At 40.0% G+C, this 21,953-nt stretch overlaps 1 protein-coding gene across 1 annotated transcript in view; it reads left to right on the forward strand.

Moving 5' to 3' along the window:
- The first annotated feature begins 296 nt into the window (after window positions 1-296).
- Window positions 297-21,953, forward strand: part of SPTBN5 (spectrin beta, non-erythrocytic 5) — an 88,900-nt gene continuing 67,243 nt past the window's right edge. Inside the window, exons 1-19 of the mRNA XM_033063633.1 lie at window positions 297-369; window positions 1,376-1,456; window positions 2,366-2,538; window positions 5,139-5,306; window positions 5,796-5,915; window positions 6,609-6,766; window positions 7,641-7,869; window positions 10,214-10,845; window positions 11,809-11,947; window positions 13,315-13,547; window positions 13,991-14,144; window positions 14,631-14,831; window positions 15,952-16,158; window positions 17,258-17,449; window positions 18,168-18,320; window positions 18,760-18,890; window positions 19,578-19,829; window positions 20,370-20,657; window positions 21,296-21,542. Of these exons, the coding sequence (XP_032919524.1) occupies window positions 2,422-2,538; window positions 5,139-5,306; window positions 5,796-5,915; window positions 6,609-6,766; window positions 7,641-7,869; window positions 10,214-10,845; window positions 11,809-11,947; window positions 13,315-13,547; window positions 13,991-14,144; window positions 14,631-14,831; window positions 15,952-16,158; window positions 17,258-17,449; window positions 18,168-18,320; window positions 18,760-18,890; window positions 19,578-19,829; window positions 20,370-20,657; window positions 21,296-21,542 (3,621 nt within the window). The 5' untranslated portion in view covers window positions 297-369; window positions 1,376-1,456; window positions 2,366-2,421. The remainder of the gene's footprint in view (window positions 370-1,375; window positions 1,457-2,365; window positions 2,539-5,138; window positions 5,307-5,795; window positions 5,916-6,608; window positions 6,767-7,640; window positions 7,870-10,213; window positions 10,846-11,808; window positions 11,948-13,314; window positions 13,548-13,990; window positions 14,145-14,630; window positions 14,832-15,951; window positions 16,159-17,257; window positions 17,450-18,167; window positions 18,321-18,759; window positions 18,891-19,577; window positions 19,830-20,369; window positions 20,658-21,295; window positions 21,543-21,953) is intronic.

Below are 21,953 nucleotides of genomic sequence, written 5' to 3' on the forward strand. Positions count from 1 at the left end.
CAATTTTCCAGGTAAGGATTTCTTTAGAAGGGCAGAACCTCCAGTTCAGTTGTACAAGATGCTCTTTACCAAAGCATCAGAGCTACATATAACTTTTCAGGTGGTTTAAACAATTTTGGTGACGTTCATCTATTGGTTTTGAGTGTAAGAATTGGACAAGACCTGTGATAACCTTTATTCACTGTGTTCTGTTTCTTTCAGATGAGATGGAGGGTTCATAGGTGGATCATAAATACTTAGTCTCTGCTCCTGAAACCAAAGGTTGCTCTGCATTAAACCAGTGAGGTGAATGTAGGAGTGGATCTAGTGGAAGTCATTCCTCAGAAGAACCAGCTGCTGAATGTCAGAAAGGACTTCCTCCAAAACCAGGTAAATCCTTTTTTTTTTTTTCATGTTCTTTGGTCTTTTCTTTTCTTGTAATGTACCACTATGGCTAGTTTTGGCTCCTAGCACTGTTTATGCATCCTGCAAATGCAGATAATCTGTTATACATCACCCACATAGGGAGATTTCTAACTTGGTGAATCAGGTGAGCTGTTGTGTGAGGCAGTAGCTCAACAAATAAGCTTCCTTTGTACCTAAATTAAACCAGTTCCATCATGATTTGGGGTGATTGCAGTGTTTGGGTAGCGATCCCTAAAAACAAAAGAAGCCTGCAGATGTTCTGAGAAGCATCTGGCAAACTCAGAAATGGCATTATGATATGGGTTACCCATATGGGTTATTACCTGGAAGTGAGTCAATACCGCCTCTCCAGGGAAAGGCAATTCTTTTAATATCTGCTCTTCAAATGGAGAAAGTAGGCAGTGCTGAACTAGCCCACAAGATAAGAAAATGTTGAGAGGATGTACTCCAAAATTCTATTTCTGATTTTGCTAAATTCCTCCTTTCCTTAGGCTTTCATCTACAGTCATGAGTCTTTCTTGTGTTGCTGAAGCATCAGGCTTCAGTGCTGCCCCTGTTCTGAACGAAGTCAAGCACTGAGGGTAAAGAAACATCTGCCCCCCCAAAAAAAACCAAAAAAGGCAGTTAAAAAGAAAATAAATCATTGCTTCTGCACTTTACATACCTTATAACATTTTAAAATGGCAATTATTTTTATACTAATCAGAGCACGGAAAATTATCATGCAAGGGATTTCCTATTTGAAGTGGCTGCTGTTGTTAGTTCCCTATTGCTATCTTCTTATGCTAGGACAGATAAAGTTTTCTTTCCTAGTATTTTGTGTTTTATGAATTAAATGGGTACAAAGCCCATAACTTCAGAACTTCACCTTTGCAAAACAAACACAGAATTTTGGGAAGTAGGTTACACTGCTCCACATTCTCACAGTTTCTCAGATATTTTAATTTTTCATTTTCTTCTCTCTTTGCAGAGGGTTGACAGCACTTGACATCTCTCTCCTCTCCCATCACTACAACAGGTTTCTTGGTTTCCCAGCCAGGCCAATTTCCAGGTAATACTCACAATTATGGCAGTAGTTCCAGCAGATGATGTTTGGTCACTACAGGCGTCTCTAGCCATGGCTCTCACCCTGATCATTCTTTTTTTAAGTGATCCTCTTGCTTTCACAACAGCAAAGTCACTGCTGTTACAATTTACAGTGTAAGCCAAGTATCTTCAAAAGATATATTCTGTTGAGCTGAAATACAGTTTATTGTGTCACAGACTCTAAAGGAAAGACTTCTCCCTTCTAATCTTGCTGAATATTCAGCTTGGGTGCTGTGAGGAATTATAAGCCTGACTTTTCACTGGTATGGATGAAGAAGACAAGAAGGGAAGAGGAATAATGCTTCCTGATGCCCAGGCTAGGACCTTGTTCATGTGGTTATGGACCTATATCACCATCCTTACTGTGACAGATGTGCAAAAACTGAACCCATGAGAGGAAAGAAATACCTAAGCAGCTCTTGATTTCTGTTGGGAATACTGTGGTCTGAAAGCCAAGGACAGCATCTCAACCAGTCCTCAGAAAACACAACTCACTTTTTCTTTTTGGAAGTGACTTGCAGATTCCTTCTTCTGGCAGTGTCTGAGATCAGTTCTCTGTGATGTGCTTTCAGTACAAACAAGGAAGTTATTGATGGTTTTCAGGTTGTGGTAGTCCTCATGGGGTCAAGGAGACTGGGTGGAGGCTGAGAGCAAGAAAAAAAAGCTGCATAGATACATGTCACATTTTCATCCTGAAGCTAGATATGTATTTTAAAAGAGTGAGATCAAAAAAGTTAAAAATAAAGTTGGTGAAATTAAAGTGCAAAGTGCAAGCAAAAGGAAATTAAGGTTTTACACTGGGTGTGGTATTGAGTCTTGTACCTGTTGGTGCTGGGTTTCCTATATGCACTGGGCATGGGATTGTCTTTTGTAGGTGGCCTGGCAGATCTCTTCAGCACTCAGCAGCCTCTGGGGTTCCTGACTTCCTAGATGACCATGGGCACTGAATATGAAAAAGATCATATCAAAAAGCTGCAGGAGCAGCGTATGTCCATGCAAAAGAAAACCTTCACCAACTGGATGAATAATGTCTTCTCTAGGAATAATGTAGGTATTTCCTTCAATTTGAAGATTTTTTTCTGCGTTTTGTCTTATTTTATTTTACCCACCATATCCTTTTTTATGATATTTTTAACATATTTTTTTCTGAATGTTGTCACATGCAAGCTAGGAAGGATTTGACTAACCAGAGTGCTCCATCCTCTAGCTTTTACCTCACATTTGTCTCCTTTGTCCATGTTACCAGTCTTCTCTGAAATCAAGGTTCATTTTGTAGACTCTTTCACCACATCATATTGTGATGTCCATTCTACATTGGAGATCCTCTCAGAGGAAAATCTTTATTTGCTTCTTTTTCCTGTAAGTAAATTGTCTGCAGATGTCAGGGTTTCCCCAAGCAATGCTCAATTCTTAATTACCAGGCCAAAAATTCTGACTGATCAGTTCAATTCAAGTTGCTGCTCAAAGGTTCAGAAAAAGTAGCCCTAATTTTGGGAATTTCAGACATACTGCCATGCAAGTACAGATCAGTTTGTTTTCTGCAGCTCTCAGACTTCAAAAAATCTTCAGACCTAGTGTGCAGTCAATTTGTGTGTGCAAGGTAATGCTGGTGTATTCCATCCTTCAGACTTACTGCAGATAAAATTTCAGGCACAAATGATGTAGCTGTGGCACAGAAGGCAATGACATCATCCAAAACAATTCAGTTTTCTAGAGTCTGCAGTAGGTAGTAATGAAAGTGGGGGTCCAAGCAGGGCCAGGCCATTGAGTCCACTGTTAGCTCACCACTGAGTTCACGGGAGTGAACAAATGCAAAACACATGCTTGTTTTGCCACCTGCAGAAAGTTAGGTTTTTATGATGTAGGAAATTAGTTCTGTTTAGCTACAGACATGTACTTTCTCATTTTAAAAATGCCTTCAAGTTCAGAGATTAAAATGCCAGTCTGAAGTTCCTGCAGTGTGCTTGTCCACGTATCATAAAAGCCTGCGAGAGCTTTCCAAGCCGTATACGGTAGGGACAGCGCAGAGCTTATCTGGCTCTTCCTGGCAGCCTAGTCCCGGCATTCCAAGACACCCTTCGAGGTGATTGGATCATACTGCAGGACACTGAAGTGTTCTCAGTTATACTGCTGTCTCCTTCAAGTCTAGCACTAAGGATGCTATTGGACTGAATTTGTTAAGCTATCTGTGACTGGCGTCTTTATGAGAAGAATGAGGCAAGAAAGCTATTAAAACAACAACTGGATGAGACATAAAGCAGATATATGGAGCTTGTCTTTTTACAAATTCCGTTGAGCTACTCTTCAGTTATAGAAGTGTCACAGATTATAAACAGCTTTAATTTTTTTATCGCAGTACATCATAGGCAGAATTGTACGTTTTATTTAATATGCAAAAAGAAATAAAGTTGGCAACTAAACAGGGAGGATTTTCAAATGGAGATAATCAGTAGAGCAAGTTGTAAATTCTTGTTCCACACACAGTACAGACTTAAAGACTCTCTAAGTTATTTTTCCAGTTTCAATCTGTTTTTATTTCTCTGGAGAAAAGACTTCTTAAGCTGATTAGTAATTGGTCAGAAATTAGAAGGTGCATGCCTGTTGTCTGTCCTTCTTCCCCTTAACACATAAATACTACCTGAATTAAAAAAAATTAACCTTCCTTCCTTCCTTCTTTCCTTCCTTCCTTCCTTCCTTCCTTCCTTCCTTCCTTCCTTCCTTCCTTCCTTCCTTCCTTCCTTCCTTCCTTCCTTCCTTCCTTCCTTCCTTCCTTCCTTCCTTCCTTCCTTCCTTCCTTCCTTCCTTCCTTCCTTCCTTCCTTCCTTCCTTCCTTCCTTCCTTCCTTCCTTCCTTCCTTCCTTCTTCCCTTCCTTCCTCTCTTCTTTTTCAAAGGAAAAAAAGATTATATCCTGTAATTTCTAAATCACAGTAAATTGTTCCTAGGTGTGTGGTATGGTTTTAATGCCACTTCCAGATGGCAAGTGGCACGAGGCCAAAAGGAAACACCCACAGCAAGTTCTTGTTAGGTCAGAGTACAGACTGTGTCATGTTGTACCACCTAAGCACTGGGTGACCTCATTACTGGCAGCAATAAAACACATTTTTGTAAATGATCCTAACTTTTCACTTAGTGTGAGACTCTGGCTACAAATACTGAGACTTTGGGTGGTAGTGCAGGTCCAAGCAGGACGTGACAAACTTTGTTGAGACTATGGAGTAAAATATGAGTCATTGAATGGGATTATCAGATTGACTTTTAAATGAAATGCACAGCTCAGAATAAAATTATTCTGATAAAATAAAAGAGTCACTTTATTTTTATTTATTTATTTATTTATTTAGAAAAAGCTCAGGGTTTTTTTATTATTCAAAATCTCCAGCTTTTTTCTTTTTTTACTCCATTGTGGGTTTGTATTTTTTGTTTGGTTGTTGGGTTTTTTTAACTTCAGACTACTTTCATAAATAATGTAAGGCCTCCTGAAAATTCTTTCTTTCTAAATTAAGACTCACTACTCTATATATATGTGCTGTCATAGAGAAGACTCAGTGAAACATCAAGAAGGTGGTGTTTGTTTCATTTTAGAAGTAAAGGCTTCTCTGAGCCAAATGTTTAGCAGGAGTCTGTATTGTCTGGCTGGTCTTTACAGGTCAATATTGAAATAGAAGATGTTTACACAGATTTGAAGGATGGTATCTCTCTCATGAAACTACTGGAACTGCTCTCTGGAGAAGCTTTGCCCAAACCAAGCCAGGGAAAGATGAGAGTGCATTTTCTAGAGAACAACAGCAAAGCCATCACATTTCTGAAATCCAAGGTAAGTTAATACTGATACTAGAGATCACAACAGTTTATATATCTTAATGATTAATTATAGCATCATGTTCATTGTAGTTTCCCCCTCTAGTACAAAATAATATATCTTCTGAAGACAGACCAGGGATTTGATTAAACAAAATTCATCAAATTTTTCTTTCTTTGTTATTTGAGTAATATATTTTAAAAATGGCTAATATTCCTCTCCTTTGGAGGAAAGGGATGTGTTTCTTTCCTCTCCCTAACCACCAGTTTCCAGAAAATAAATATTGGAGCTTTAAATCTTTGAGACCACTATCCCTTTGCCAGGCTTTGCTGAAATTCATCATGAGCTGATACAGGAGCTTGCAGGTCTGTGGACTGATGAAAAGATGTAAACATTAAACCTGTTTGCTTAAGAAAATGTCCTGCACACCCTCTCCAGTAACAGCTTGTTACACTGAGAGCTGGATGTGAGTGCTTTTATGCTGAACAGATACTGGTTCATTAGCAGGTGCAAGTCAAAGTGATTGGTCCTGAGAATATCGTAGATGGTGACAGAACCTTAATCCTGGGCCTTATCTGGATCATCATACTTCGATTTCAGATTTCATCAATCAAACTTGATAAGGTAAATCCGTACCTTTGTCCTTTTGCTTGTGGGATTGGATCCATTTTTTTCTCAAAGAGACAAAACAGAGACTTGGAGATAGAAAGAGCACTCGTGTTCTTCACCTTCTTCTACAAATTTTTTACAGACCTTTGACTTCATGTTGAATTTCTCTGTCAACAGAGAAATTCCATTTCTCTCTAGATTTGAGTCCCATGATGCTGCTTTGCTCTTTCTCTGAAGAAGCACCTGCTTTTTAAAATTATTTAATGTGCACTCTACGAACATGAAAAACAAGATTCTATAAAGGTATTATGAAATTGAAGTTAAATAATTTCTAACAGTAGACCTGAATACATCATATTTTGTTTCTGAGTTCTATTTCACGGCTAAGGAAGTAAATTAACTAAACTTTCTTTTCTGCCTGATTTCTACTGACCTTACAGAAGAGAAACATTTTAAAAATTTCAGCACCTGCATTTCGCCTTATAGTTTCTGCATTCGTTCAATTCACTTTTTTAATAGAAAACTTCTATTTTCATGTTAAATTTTTCTTATCTTTATGACAGATACAGTCTGTAAGTCATGACTGAGGGGATCTGTGAATTGAAAAAAAGTAATACAAAGTGATCTTTGGGAACATAGGCTTAAACTCTCTCATACTGCTTTCATATATTTTTGACACAGATTTTTTTTCCCCTGCTCTCTTCACAGGAAGAATTTGGAGGCAAAGCTGATAATCTGTTTGCCAATGAAGCCTTATTACTCTGGTGTCAGCATAAAACTGCCAGCTATTCCAATGTGAGTGTGAAGGACTTCTCCAAAAGTTGGAGTGATGGACTGGCCTTCAACGCACTCATACATGCTCACAGGTAAGATTTGATTAATCAGTTCAGCCAGAGTTACTCACTGCTGTTTCTAGCTCTGACACAAGTTGTTCCAGGGTCTGAATTACAAGTTTTTGTCAAGAAACTTTCAGATTCTCTTTGCCCTTTCACACTGAAGACTCTCCTTTCTTAAATGGGTATTCTCTCTCTCCTTCTTGGAAAGAAGGACCAAAAGCTCCTGCTTGGAAGCTCCTTTAGTTGGGTATAATATTGAATTTCCACAGGAATATCACATATCTGAACAATACTGCCCATTTGGTCTTAGCTCCTCAGTCATGTTCCCATTGCTCTTTTTGTAAACTTTTTCTTTCAGGCAGTAGTTTTATTGCATGAACCTTAGAGCATGTATATCTTCCTGTTCAGTTGTGATAGATTAAGCAACTTCTCATCTCTTTCTTTCTCCCTTCTCTGTCCCTTTGAAAAAGAGTGAAGAAAACAGTCAAAATCAGGAGAGAGAAACCACCTGTGGTAACCTTGAACATGTCTTTGTCCTCAACAGTTCTGCTATATCATATATGAGATACCATAGTGGGATTGTGGAACTTCCTCAGCTGGGACTCACCTCCCTTTCACAAGTGTCTCTAGTGGGCTTTGGTTTTCACCCCTTGGGGAAGAGGAGAAATAAGGGCAGAGATTTGCTGGGAGTGGTAATTCAATTTCTTAGAAGACAATTTCCTTCCTGCTATGTAGGCAGGGGCAATGCTCTTGGATGAAGTTCAGGGTCCAAGTAATTTAAGTGTTAATGTCACATAACATTAACAGTTATGTGACTATTAACTTAGTCTGATAAACAGTTTATGGTTTATGGTCACTACAAACATAAACCTTCATCTTCATGCCTCTTTTTCTCCTTGCCCAGGCCTGATCTTATCCACTACAGCTCACTGCGGCAGGACCAGCCCATCAAAAACCTGAACAATGCCTTTGATGTTGCTGAGAAAGAGTTTGGAATCAGCAAACTGCTTGATGCTGAGGATGTGGCAGTGCCCTATCCAGATGAGAGATCCATCATGACTTATGTGTCACTCTACTACCACTACTTCTCCAGACTGAAACAAGGCCAGACAATACAGAAGAGACTTAACAAAGTAAGCATTGCTATTGTTGGCGGTTATAAATTAAAACTGTAAAGCTAAATTTAATTTGGAAATGTGGAGAGTTTTGTGCAAGCTCAACTTCAGGATTATTTGAAATGAATCAAAAGGCACAGCCATCTGAAAGACCTTGTACCTTGAGACTTGTACCTGGAGCCTGTACACTCTCTAATCTCCAAGAAGGTTGCAATTATCTCACTGAAAATCAATCCTTTTTTGACCTCACAGTTTCTGTATGAGAACTGATATTGGTTCCAAGACAACTTGAGGTATAGAGATCTCAATAATATTGGGAGAAATCTACACATCCAAGATGAGTCCTGCATGGATTCGGAGATCTGCCTGTGCAATTGAGAGAGGGAATACATTGCTTAATGGGAAGCACAGAAATCCAGACTGAGGCTTCCCTGGTTTTGCAAAGCAGGGTGTGGTCAGCTAAAATTGTGGGCAATGATTAGATGATCCTGTTACATGGCTCCCCACAGCACTAAGCCTGTTAGTGTGGAAGCAGTGTCTAGAGGATGCTCTTTGTCAGAAAACCTGATGTTAGGTAGTCCTGCAAGGGAGTTGGACTTGATGGTCCTTATGGATCCCTTCCAACTTGGGGTGCTCCAGGACTCTGTGTCTTAGAGCAGCATGTTCTCCAAAGAGATGCATTAGATGAGAGCAAGACTTGGAATTCAGTCAAAGTTTGGGCATCAGTGAGGAGAACGGGCAGTAGGACTTCACAGCTCTCTCTACACATGGGTCACTGGATTATGGCCAGGAGACAGCCTTTGTCTTTTGATAAACATGAAATAGTCCTTGAGTCCACAACATGTATTAGATGAACTATAAGGAGCAAGCAGACCATAACTTCTGTATTTTATGAATAAACAGTTTGCTTACTCTGTCCTTTTTCAATTCTCATTGTGCTCCACTGCTTTTTCCATTTTTCATAGTTATATTTATTCTTTCTTTTCTCTCTCCATTTACCTGCTTCTTTTTCTCCCTTAAACTTCTCCCCTATTTTTAGCCTGTCTCTAGTATTGCATTCCTGTCTTCCTGCATTTCTGACACACACAAACATTCAGAAGGAGAAGGAAACAGATGTTAATCTCTTCATGCCCTTAGTCCCCTCTAGTAGGCAGCTCTGAATTTACTAATAGGATTGGGAGGGAAGCCTGAATGTGTCAAGGAAGCCTTTGAGTTCAGACTAAGTGTGTGATCAGGATGGCAGAGAGAAACAGCTTGGGGAGGCAGACGTCCTTTCCCTCTCCCATCTGAGGTGACCATGCTAGGTCTTTCAGCAAGAACTGGATACAATGGCAGAAAATACAGAAGGGAACCCTGATATTAAGGGCTGCTTTTCCTGCACTGAAGGTTGGTGCTATTTTACTCCTCTTACAAGGCTGCAGCACTTAGTCATTGCCAAGTGCGCTTTCTGATAGGCAAAAGCAGACTACCACTTGGAAGGGCTGGGTCTTTTCTCAGTGCCATCTCCCTCACTAATCTGCCTGACTGGGCCAGGCAAACTCAGCAGAGTGACAGAGGCAGACAACATGGTCCAGCACTAAACCTGACATTTGCAGGAGTAAAGAGCTGCATCTTTACTAAGTCAGGGTGCAGAAAAAGATAATATGAAGTAAAAAAGACAAAGATGGAAAAAATGTAAAATGGAAAGAAAGGATTATTTCATTCTAACACCTTTTATTTCATTAGGGATTTAATTCTAGGTGTTTGCTCCAGTATTTACCTGAACTTTAAATAAAGGCAGGCCAGGCCACAAATGAAACAGATTAATGTCTTGGACTTGGACAGTTAGTATTAAATCACAGCTAGCATCCTTCCCAAAGCCCTGTTTGGCCATGAACCATTTTCTAGTAATTTTTATAAAGAGAAACAATTCCAACAGAAGAGATTGAGAAGGGGCTGTTTGACCACAGTCTGCTGTGAGCATATGAGAGACCCAGAACCTCATCAGATGGTCTCCTAAGATCCTAAGTGGTGAAGTTAAGAGGGTGTAATCAAATATTAGGATAGAATTGTTTGGGGTAGAGGAATGAGACTGGGAAACAAAAAAAAAATTAGTTTTTTTCAATTGTGAAACAAAAAATGTGAACCATGCTGTTTATTCTCAAATGTTTTCCTAAATAAAAACAGAAATGAAACATTAAATAATATTGATTTATCTATGTTTTATGGAAGGCTGTTCTAGAATTTCACCTAGTCTCAGATGTGACAGCTATCACTACATCCTTACAAAAATATGATGACTGCTGAAGATGCTGCATTCTGTTCACTCACCTTGATTAATTCTGTTTCTTATGTGGCTTGTAACTTCGTATTCCCTTCACAGATCATCTTCCTCCTGTGCGAGACAGATGACTTGAAGCTTCAGTATGAGCAGATGGTGTCTGACCTCCTGAGATGGATTAAACAGAAGGTGGTGGAACTGGATGACCGTCATTTCCCCAACTCTCTTCAGGAAATGTGGCTGCTCATGGCCAACTTTAAAACCTTCCGCACTGTGGAGAAACCCCCCAAATACCAAGAGAAGGGCATGATTGAGGCTCACCTCTTCAACATCAGGACCAAGCAGAGAGCCAACAACCAACGGCCATACTTACCCCCAGAGGGGAAGATGCTGCAGGATGTGGAAAAGCACTGGATCATCCTGGAAAAGTCAGAGCACAACCGAGGAAAAGCACTGCAAAAGGAGATGCTGAGGCTGGAAAGGCTGGAACAGCTAGCCCAGAGGTTCCTGAAGAAGGCAGCCCTGCGTGAGTCCTACTTGGAAGACATGAGGAAAGTGATTGGGAAGCAGGACTTCTGGCCAGAGAGTGTGGACAGGATGGAGGCTGCCAGTAAGAAGCTGGAAGCCATTGTGGCAGATGTACTGCCCAGGAGGGAACGCTTCTCAGCCTTGGACGAAATGGCCACTGTTATCAGCCAGGAGAATTATCATGGCAAAGATCAAATCCTGCAGAAGTGAGTGATGACTGAGAAACTGTAGTGGTGGAGGTCAATATTAGTTGAAATTCTGTGGTGTGGTGGAAGGAAATGAATTATAACTGTGAATCTTTTCTCTACTTCTCGTGAGTAGAACTGTCAGGAATCTCTTCTACTTGTGAACAGTTTCAGCAGATAAGGCAAACACTTGATCTTCAAAATACTATTTTTTTACTTGAATGATCAAAACCTCAGACCAATTGAGGATTAAAAATATTTTTAAGGTATTTTTTTATATATGAAAATATACCTACAAATTTCTACCAAATATTCTATCTGCCATGAAAAAATGCTTGGAGAGGTACTATTTTTTTTTTTTCAAATGAAGACATTTCTATTTTAGTTTGCAATTTGGGGAGTTCTAAGATGTACTCCATTTTGGAGCAAATACTGAGAAATTATAAATTCTCTGTTTCTCTCAGGTTATTATATAACCTGGTTTGTAAGTATTGAAGAATGCCATACAAATAACTTCTCTCACTGTATTTTAGTGCTTTTCTAAATTCAGACAAAATCAAGACCCTCTGTGAAAATTCAGAAAAACAGTTATAAAAGAGTAAATCAAACTATGAGATCAGATTGTAACTTATGATATGGTTTAGATTAATGTTTTACTTTAGGCAGCCATTTAAAGAATGCTTATTGTTTCCAAGCCTTTCACTGTATCAAGCAAAAGCAGTATAGCAAACAAAAGGATGCTTTATGAACATCCTTAAAAACAATGTCAAAATTTTAAAAAGTCAATGACCGTGGATATGCTAGTCAAAATTCCTGTAATAACACAGTTTTGATCAGTTTTGTGTTCCTGGCCTGCCCTCTTACACTGATGTCAGGAGTTGTATGTGTTCATTTAGCTCCTCTAAAGCTGCAAGCACTGAGAATCCTCCAATGCTGCCCAAAGTCTTTGGTCCAAACTGGTAATTACTTTCTCTTCCTTTGTAGGCAAAAGAGCATTTCAAAGCAGTGGCAGGATCTCCTGGATCAGCTGCGGAGACGAGAACAATCCATGGGAACCATGCAGGAAATGCTGGGCCTCCTGAGGGACATAGATGCCATTACAGAGGAGCTGAAAGAACTGCAGGTACTGAGCCCTCCCCAGCAGCACACAACCTGCAGTGCTGCCAGTGTGTGCCCCCATGTTCCAGGGGCTGGCTGGTGCCAATAGGAGATAAGTCTATCAGCTATAGAAAAAATACACAACTTTTACCTAGATGCCTAATCAAGCATTTCAGTTCATCATCACAGGTAACTACAAGAGAAAAAACAGGCTTTGCTATAGCGGGGTTCCATAATCAGAAGGCCAGATATCCAGTTACATGGAAGGTTCAAGTTATATGGTAAAATAAAGATGGGAAATAATATTTTCTAAATCTACAAATGCTGAAGCAAAAGTGGAATAAACACACCTCTTGATTCCATTCCACATGATTCTACTGAGTTAGCTTCTGAAAGCATCTGAAGTAATTTTGCATATGAGAATTAGCTCAAGCTTGCAGGTATATAAGCTTGTGAGAAAGGAAAGTTCTGCTATAAATAAATAGTAAATACATAGTTGTCACTTTTAGCAAGAATTTCCAGCTGTTACCAGTGCCAGAACATGAGACTGTCTCTTCAGTGTGAGGAATAACTGGGTCCATATTTGTTTTGTAAGGAAAGGAAGCATGTATACATCCTTTGCCTTGAAGACAGAAAAATCCTCATGACTACAGGCTGCTGTGTAGCCAAGCTGAAAGAGTCAGAATGCTATATGAAGTTGTGAATTTCAAATTAAAGATAAGCACTATCTCTAAGTTATAAATATTTCTGTCATAGTGTTAGTAGGCAAAGAATATCTAATGCGAATAGTGTTGCTGGAACAATAATAGTCTGAGAATATGGGAAAAGATTGGTAAGGAAAAACAGTACCCTAGGATTAATAGTTGTATCCATTGATGCAATTAGAAAGAAGACAGACTGATAAGCACTTCTCATCAGTCACCAGTTTAGTACTATAAATTGCTTATTTTCATTATTTACATATACAAGTAGGCTCCTCAAATAAAAGAACATTGCAGTTAGAATATACCATAGAGTGGGATATTGTGGAATTCTTCAATTACAGACTGTGAATCAATCTGCCTACAGATGTCTATAGCAAAGGGATGTTCATTGCACCCACAAATTCTGAGACCTTGAGTGCCTAATCAGAAGAAATATCTTAGGTGCAAAAACAGATGCTTATTTGATGAGCAGCAGATTGAAACTCTGGATTGTTTGCATTGGCTTGTGGAATTGAAAAAAAAGTGTAATTTCTCTAGACAGACAGGTTTTTAGCTTTACCTCCCTAACATGCTTGGACATTTAGAAGCTATGAGACACAACAGGAACCTTTCAACTGATTTATTTGCACTGAGACCCTGGATGAACTCTCTGAAAATGTCTTTTTTTTTCTTCTCACTTTGTTTGTAGGTGCTAGTGAATTCCCAGGACTGTGGGAAGCAGCTCCTGGAAGTAGTAGATTTGCTGCAGAATCACAACTTGGTTGACTCGCAGATCTCCTCCTATGATGGCAGATTGACACACATCACCCAGAGGACAGCAGAAATCAGCAAGGACAGCACAGTTAAATCAGAATTGCTTCATGCAAAAGTTCAGATGCTTCGTCAACTGTACCAGAACCTCACAGCTCAGAGCAAGTCACGGTAGGGCTGTGCTTGTGACTCTGTTCTTCCTGATGAGGATGTCCAATCCTAAACCTTTAATCAGAAGGCATAGCTTCCCAGCATTTGATATTTTGTCATTTCTCCATTTATAAAGACATAACGAAAGTAACTCGAGTGTCTTGATTGCAGTCATGAAAGGATCACTCACTTTCATAGATGAAGAACTGGTTCATTCTCAGCATTTATTAAAACTTGCTTTATGAGAAATCTGAATAGGAAATTATTATCTCCTCATCTCCTGGAGAAAGAAGGAAACATAATTTTGTTTCTTATGTTGCATTCCATGAATAAATTAATATACGACAAAGAGGAACTAAAGGCATTCAAATACTGGATTTTTAAAATTTTCTTTGATCAATCTACCATTGTCTTCATAGAATCCTAATTCTGACTGTCACATACTGCTTGTTATCCTTGTTCAGTAAATCTCAGCTGGAAGAGGCCTTGAAGCTTTTTGAATTCTTCCGTGACTGCAAAGAGGAAGAATCGTGGATCTCTGAGAAGTGGAAGCTGGCAAGAATGACAACATTAGGGAAAGATGTCAGCCAGATCACAGCCTCTATTCAGAAGAACAAGGTATCTTACTCTGCTGCTGGTGCTAGTCTTTGTATTAAAGCAAGATTTTAGAACATCCATGTCTTTCAGTTCAGTCAATACAGCACTTACAAGAATACTGTCAAACTAATCCTTTATCTCAAGTCTCATGATCAGAGTTTAGAATTCTTAAAAAATGTATGAGGTAGGCAATTTTTTCCCAAAGAGAGGAAGGAAGGAGTAGGGAAGGAATATGCTTCACACTGGACTAGAAGTGGGGCTTCTTGTGAAGACACTGGGCTCCATATTAGCTAACTCTTCATGGGCAAAAAAAAAAAATAATTATAGTTTGTTTTTCTCACCCTCTTTTCCTGTCCAAGAGAGATGAGGGTAAAGAGAGAGGTGGTGAAAAGATAAGACATGGGGCTCTTGGAAATGTAGGCGTGACAGTAGCAGAGAGTAGGAGCCACTCTTTCCTCTTGTCTGGTGGGGAATGATCTGTGCTAACGTTTGCTGTCCTTGTGCTAGGCTCTTGAAGCAGAGTGCAACTCACACAGGGCCGTATGTGCAGATGTGATGAGGAGGGGCTGGGAGCTCAGCCAGAAGAACCCCATGCGCCAGGACGACATTCTGAGGCAGACAGACAACCTCCAGAAGCTGTGGCAGCAGCTCCAGGACGAGGTGGCTGATCGCAAAAGCCGCCTGCAGGCAGCAGCCCTCATCAAACAGGTAAGAGGGTTCTGCTGGGGTGTGCCATATGTGGGACATGGATGTGGCTCAGTTCTGCCCCATGCCCCCATGTGGAAGACAACAGTGGCAGGAAAGACTTCTTCTGTTGGTCTTCATAAAGATCTCTGGCAGTGAAGTCTCAATCCTCCTGCAAGCCAGACACGCAGGAGATTTGAGCAGCTGGGAGAATGCTAAAGGTAAAAATGCTAATGGAAATAACTCACGTGATAGCACTAATGCAGAGTCTTTTTAGAGGGTGGATCAGGTAGCTGTGTGACATATTTCAAAAATGAAAAAAATTCCAAAGATCACCAACAAAAGAACCGTGTTGTAAGACAGATTGACCATGAACTTCACAAATCCTGCAAAGCATTTGACACTTCTATTCTGACCTACATTTTTACTCCCACAAACATTCACACATCTGCAAATAAAGAATTTGTATAAAAGCAACATTCTTAAATCATACCACTTTATCTCAGGTATTCTTATTCTCCTCTTCTTAACTAACATTTTACTCAATCTGTTGTTTCCATGAAATATTTGAACAAAACTGAACATCTTTTTTCTTAAGAAAGTCTTCTCTCTCTTATTCTTCTCTTCACCATTATGGTGTTTTAGTTTTTTCTTTGTCCATCATCACTACGGATATTCTTTTTTTCCTGTTGTACTTTTGTTCTATGTCTCAAAACCTTGTTTTACCCTTCTACAGCCATAGCTAGGCAGACTGCAACTTCTGGAGAAAAGTAAACTTCTGTTGTAGACCAAGTTCATTGCTCATTCCTTAAATATTTAGAAAATATCTGTTGGTATTACACAGTGATGTCTACCAGCATCATACATTGTGGGTTCCTTTTATTGCTGCTGTTATGCACCATGAAATTTTAGCTAGTTAGGGGTTTTTAAACAGATATAGGGGCAATCTTTGAATCTCTTTACTCACTAAAATTCTGTGAATTAGCTGTGCTGTGAGATACATCACAGGTTTAAAGTTGCCTCATTCATAGCTTTCACAACGCCTGGAAGTAGCCTTGGAATTTCTCAGTTTGACAAAGAGGAAGGAGCTGGATATGATACTTCCAGGGTGAATCCAAGTGTTTTCCTCTCTATGTCCATTCAGTACTTTGCTGACATTGACGAAGCAAACTCGTGGTTGCGGGAGAGGCAGCCCCTTCTGGCCAGCAAGGACTATGGCAAAGACGAATCCAGCGCCGAGGCGCTGCTGCACCGCCACTTGCGCCTGGAGAAGGAGATCGCAGCCTATTCCAGTGAGATGAGGCGCCTCAAGGAGCAGGCTGACACTGCGGCACAGCAGGCTCCAACTGCGGCAAGTACAGGAGGGATTATGCCACACTGTGTTCAACGTATTTTTTATTCATTTTGCAAAAATGGAATATTCCACATTAAGTTTTTAATTAGAATTGAGGGGCAAATTTTTAGGTGAAAAAGAAGTTCCTTGTCTGCTTGTAGCATACCTAGTTGGTATTCCTTGAAGTGCTAGAAATATTCTCATCCATGTCAGTTCCCTCTACTGGTCCTCACAAATACATTCTCACTCTTTATTCTCATAAAATTCTTAATTTCAATAATCTTTAACAAACAGACATTTAATCAAAACATCCTTACAAATTGTACCCTAGTGAAGTAATGTAGAACTATCCCACAGCTCCAGGAGCAGCTCATACCATCCTTAATTTTTAAGGCAAATGAGATGAAGTCAACCTCTGCAGATGCCCCTCTTTTTCACTGACTAGAAAGGGAACTTTTGACCTGAGATCAGCTCATTTAATAACAGAATTCAGGGGAGATGAATGAATGAATAACACATTTCATAGCTTGCTTCTTTAGATGTCTGTATTCACTCAATGTTTTGCCCAATAAATGTGAGAGCAATGGGCATCACATACCTTATCAATCCAACCTTAATTTTTATTAGAAAAATATTTTATTACTTTGCTATGAAATGTGGAAAAGCACGTGACAAGATAGTGTTGATGCACAAATAGGCTCACTAGGGCACTCACAGATTTTGAAATTTGAAGTGTTCAAGTACTAATACATCACCACAAAGAGAACCATGAGCATAGTCAATTGCCTTGCTTTGTTGGCATTTCTGAAAATAAAAAAAGCTCCTCCTACCAAACAACTTTGATTTGGGCAGAAAATGAGGATTTTTGCTGAATCAATACAGTTTAAAATGAGCTGAATTAAACTTATTATACAAAACCGAAGTATTTTTCATTTTCAAAATTCATCTTTTCAGAATAAAACAGCAGAAACAGTTCCCAAAAAATACTGGAAGTTTTTGGCTTAAAGGATCAAACTGCTGTGATTTGAACTAACAAGTCCAAATTTTCCTTCCAAGTGGAATTTTTATCCAAATCAGAAAATCTCATCCATTGATTTTGTTAAATTTTTCTTAACAGATGACAAAGAGGGAAGCCCCAAGTGACTTAAACCAAAAGACAACCAAACTACCATTCAGTCGAACCTGGGCAACATCTGAAACTGCATCCACTGGAACCTCAAGCCTGGATGATCATTTTCTTCCAGAGAATATCTGGAAGACCCAAGAAGAAATAGATTCACTTTATGAACATCTACAGAGCATGGCTGAGGTATAATATTCCCTTCTGCTGTGCAGTTCATGAAAAAGCCCAAACCAGTGAAAATTGAAATTAAGTGCTTTGCTGGCTTCTGCTTTTCAGTTTAATAATGTGCCTCAATCCTGTTAACTCCTGCAGGACTTCGAGCCTTGAAATTATCACTGAAGTTTTGTATCAAAACAGATTTTTTGTTGGCAAATTTTCCATTTACATCCCAGTATTTTTAGTCCATGAAGAACAGATTCTTTTGTGTAATCCTTTTCCCTCCCACCCCGTAATGTTTTCTTGTGTAGCTCCTAAATCACCAGGCTGCCTTACCTGACACCAGAAAAAATAAACTGTAACCTGCATTTTGTTAATATGCTGCTCTTCACTCACACTTCCTCTGATCATGCCCTTAAGACCGACACAAACATGTTGTGAGTTTTACATAGTCTAGGGACTACTGTCTTATGTTTTCAGCAAGCAGCAGCAAGTAGCACAGCAACCTTCCTTACTGTCCAGAGGCTGAGCACTCTCCAAATTATTCTCTTAAACTTTTAAACCACTGTTGCTCTGGGAAGAAGTACTGTGATCTTAAAATTTCATGTTCTGTTCTCTTTCAGCAGTGTCTGGGAAAACTACTAAGCTACCACCTGTGTATTGCAGCTTAAATGGAGGGATCTTTTTCTGTTGCTTCAAATGGTAAGGAGTTATTATGACAATAGTGAAGTCTTTGTCTCTGTTACAGAACAGAAAAAAGGCTCTGGAGGAGATGATTGGATATTATCGCTTCTGTAGCTCTTGTGAAGAATTTCAGTCGTGGATGAGAGATAAAGAGAACATTTTCCGCACTCTTCAACCTCAAGCAGAAAATGTGGAAGTCATGCAGCAGAAATATCAGGTACCCCTTTTTCCCCTTCACAAATGACACCTTTTAAATCAATTTTACCTTAAGAGAAATGATAAGGTTGGGAAATGATATTTTGAGAGCCTTTTCATTAATTTCAACTTAGAGAGTCACTCATAGAACAGATATTTCTTTTGTACAGACTATGCCAAATTACTGAAGCTCTGTCCCTTTATCTTCCTGTGAACATTGTATCCTGTACAAATATCCTTGTACACAAGGGTTCTTTCTGTGTTTATCTTACATCACTTTAAAAAGGTACCAAATTATGCAGGGGAGTTGAGTGTACAGGTGTGCATGGTGTCAGCAGGCAGGCAGGGGGAGAAGCCAGCCATGAAAGTGGGATATGAGTGGATATAAAAGATTATTGAAAATTGTGTCCACAGAAATGGAAAAACCTCATGTTCTTCCTTCTTGCATTTTTCCATTTTAGAGATTTTTAACGGAACTGGCTGCAGGCAAAGGCCAGCTGGAAGACATTGGAAACTTAGCTGCTAAATATGGAAAGATCAGTCCCAGCAAATATTTTGAGATCCAGACTTGGATGGAAAAGATCAACATCAGGTAAAAGTGCTACTGATAAACAGAAGATTGTCGAATGGGGGTAATTGAAAAGCTGACCATTCGTTTCCCCTCTAGACGACAGTGGGAAAAGGGAAGCCCTCAGCTGGCTGTAGGCTGGCGCTGAGCCCAGTGTCATGTCTCCAGGACTGAGAGGGGCTGCTAGGACCCTGACACCTCTCTCTCAACTCTCTCTACTCTCTCTGTCTACTCAAACTGTAGAAATTTGTATGTGCATCTTAAAGCATAATGTGAATTCATCTATAGGGACAGCATAGTGTTCAGAGTAGTTCTGCAGCCCTGAAGCTGATTTGGTTACTTAAGCATCAGGATGAGGACACACTTCACAGCTCTTAAAAGGAACATCAAACCATGTTTGACTTCACCAAGAGTATTTAGTACCTGTTGTGAATGTATTCCTGCTACCATGTCACTCAGTGGGCATAGTCAGGTCCTGATTTTGACTGTAGTTGTTTAATTTCATCATGTTCAGATGTTGTGGTCACCTGAGCAGGTCCCCTTGTTTGAGATGACACTGATAAGAACTTCAATGCTGTGAGGGAGTGCTAGTGTTCACCCCCACCCAGCCCATTTAAGTCCTGATGAAATCTTTATACAAGATGTCTTCTGAACAGAAAACAGATGTCATTCATGTATAACAATGGCTATGAATTGTTATCTCGCTTTAAGATGGCAATCAATGGAAACACTGAAGGAGGAGAAAGGCTCTGAGCTGATTGGAGTGGCTGATGTGAGGACATTTCTTCAGGACTGTCAGAGCATAGGAGTGCTACTGCAAAACAAGATGGTCCAACTCAGGGATCTGGAACCAGGAAACTCACCTGCTGGACTGGAGTCAGACAAGCGCAAACTGTACACCATTGAGAGAGAGGTCCTGGTGACAGAGAGGAAAATTGAATACTTGAGGAGTGTTGCAAAATCGTAAGGAACCTTCTTTTTGTTTTCACTTTCTTTTCTAGTTCTCTAAGATCATGCTGTAAATTATGGCTATAAAGAAAAAGAACAGCTTTTGAAGTTTCTCTTTCTAGAAATCTGAAGGACTCGCTTGCCTGCTGAACTGAGCTGATTTCTCTTGAGTGTGGCTGCTGACTGGGGAGGTGTTTGTTTCCAGACTTCACAACTGTAGAAGGATGAATACCACAGGATTGTTTGTGGCTCTAAAAAATCATCTCTACTAAAGTTAGTTACCTACTTCAAAATGTGGAGCTATCACTTAGGTCCTGAAAGAGGAGAAGCAAGGGTGTTGGTAGGAAAATAATGGATAATTGTGCACAGGAATTCAAATTTGAAATGAGAAAGTTTTTAACTTCTTTAAGTTTTCTGTACATTCACAATGGGAAGAAGTTGCCTTAGCTGACTTTCTTTTTAATGGAATTCTAAATATCCAAATCCATTCCTTTTAAAGAGTACTGGTTCAAGCTCTAAGTAAGTGTTCACACAGTTGAATGTATTTTATTGAAGGATCAAGGACACCAACCCTGCAGAGAGCAGGGCCATCACTGAGCAGGTAGAAAACATGGAGAGGCTCCTGGCAAAGCTCAAGCTGGAGATCCAGAAGAAGCGGGACATTCTGCAGTGGGCCCAAAACCAGCAGTCCTTCCTGCAAGACAGCCGCAGGCTCCTGCTGTGGGCAGAGGGCATCCGGGAGAAGCTGAGCAGTGAAGAAATGGGTCTGGATGTGGGATCTGCAGAGCAATTGCTGAAGGAACACCAAGACCTGCTGATAGAAATTGGCTCTCAGAATGAAAGGTAGAGAGATTCTGGCAGGGTGGGCAGAGTGGGGTGATATGACTGCAGTATTGTGAAAATGAAACATGTAAACCATGTACATAAATTGTGCATGGAGGTGATACTGAAATTTTATTCACATGCACTTGAACACTAGTGATGAAAGGTGACTACAACACATAAAATCTGGTCAGCTTTTGCACACTTATCCTGAAGGCTGGTGGAGGGGGAAGGAGGAACTGTATGTTTGCAGTAGTAGAATTACACAAGCTCTCCTGACACTCTCAGAGAGCGTCATCTGTGATTTATTCCAGTTCCCCCACTATTTCTCAGGCCTTGTGCTTTCATTTACCATCATTTTCAGTTCTTCTGCACTGCTATGAATTTCCAGATGCTGTTGGCCTTCCTTTCCCTTTTAACATGAAAGCCTGCTATGTGGGCTTTCAGCTCAGATGGGGAAATCTCACCTAGTGCCTCCAGCATGTATCCTGAGCAATAAAACAGCTGCACTTTGTAGTGCATAACCTGCAGGGAAAAGGTAGCAGGGAGGGAGGGAAACTAGTGTATGGACACTGCCAAGAGAGCAAAGAGCTGTGATGGAAGAGAATTCACATTCCCTCCTGCACTGAGGTCTCGTTTTTCCTTTTGACTCTGGGAAGGTTTCTGCAGCTGGAAGAGCTTGGGCGCAGAGTAATCCAACAGCAGCCCAGTAACAACAGGAGCAGAGATGTCCACCAGACCATGGAGAGACTTGCCAAGGAGAACAAAGAGCTGGAGGAAATGTGGGAAAAGCGATGGAAAAAGCTGCAGGATGGCCTGGAATTGCAGAAGTTCAACAGGGAGGGAGACCGTATCAATGCAGCCCTCTCTGGGCACGAGGCCTTTCTCCGGGGGGATGACCTTGGGGTATGTACAGCAGCTGGTCCTGTTTCCTCCTGCTGCTTCTCCCCATCCAGGGAGGAGCAACAACCTTCTTCATTAGGGTGGCTTCTTCATGCTTCTGATCACAGCATTTCCACGCTCGGAAACTAGACTTTCAGGATTTTATTAACGTTCTCATGTTCTTACTCATCTTAATGAGAGCAAAACTCATTGTCCCTCAAAAAAAATTTTTTAACAGCTGGGGTTGTGATTTGTTACTGTTTGTACATGTCATATGGTTTACAGAAAATTGACTCATCCATTAAATAATAAGATTTCAGCTTGAACATAGTAATTTTCTTTTTCAAGTAAGAATGTAACTTTTTTTAAAAAAAAAGCTCTTTCTTTCATTAATTTAAGAATATTAAAGCATATGAAGCAAAAAACCCAAATGCA

Source organism: Catharus ustulatus, chromosome 6 (genome assembly GCF_009819885.2).
Source record: "Catharus ustulatus isolate bCatUst1 chromosome 6, bCatUst1.pri.v2, whole genome shotgun sequence".
NCBI lineage: Eukaryota > Metazoa > Chordata > Aves > Passeriformes > Turdidae > Catharus > Catharus ustulatus.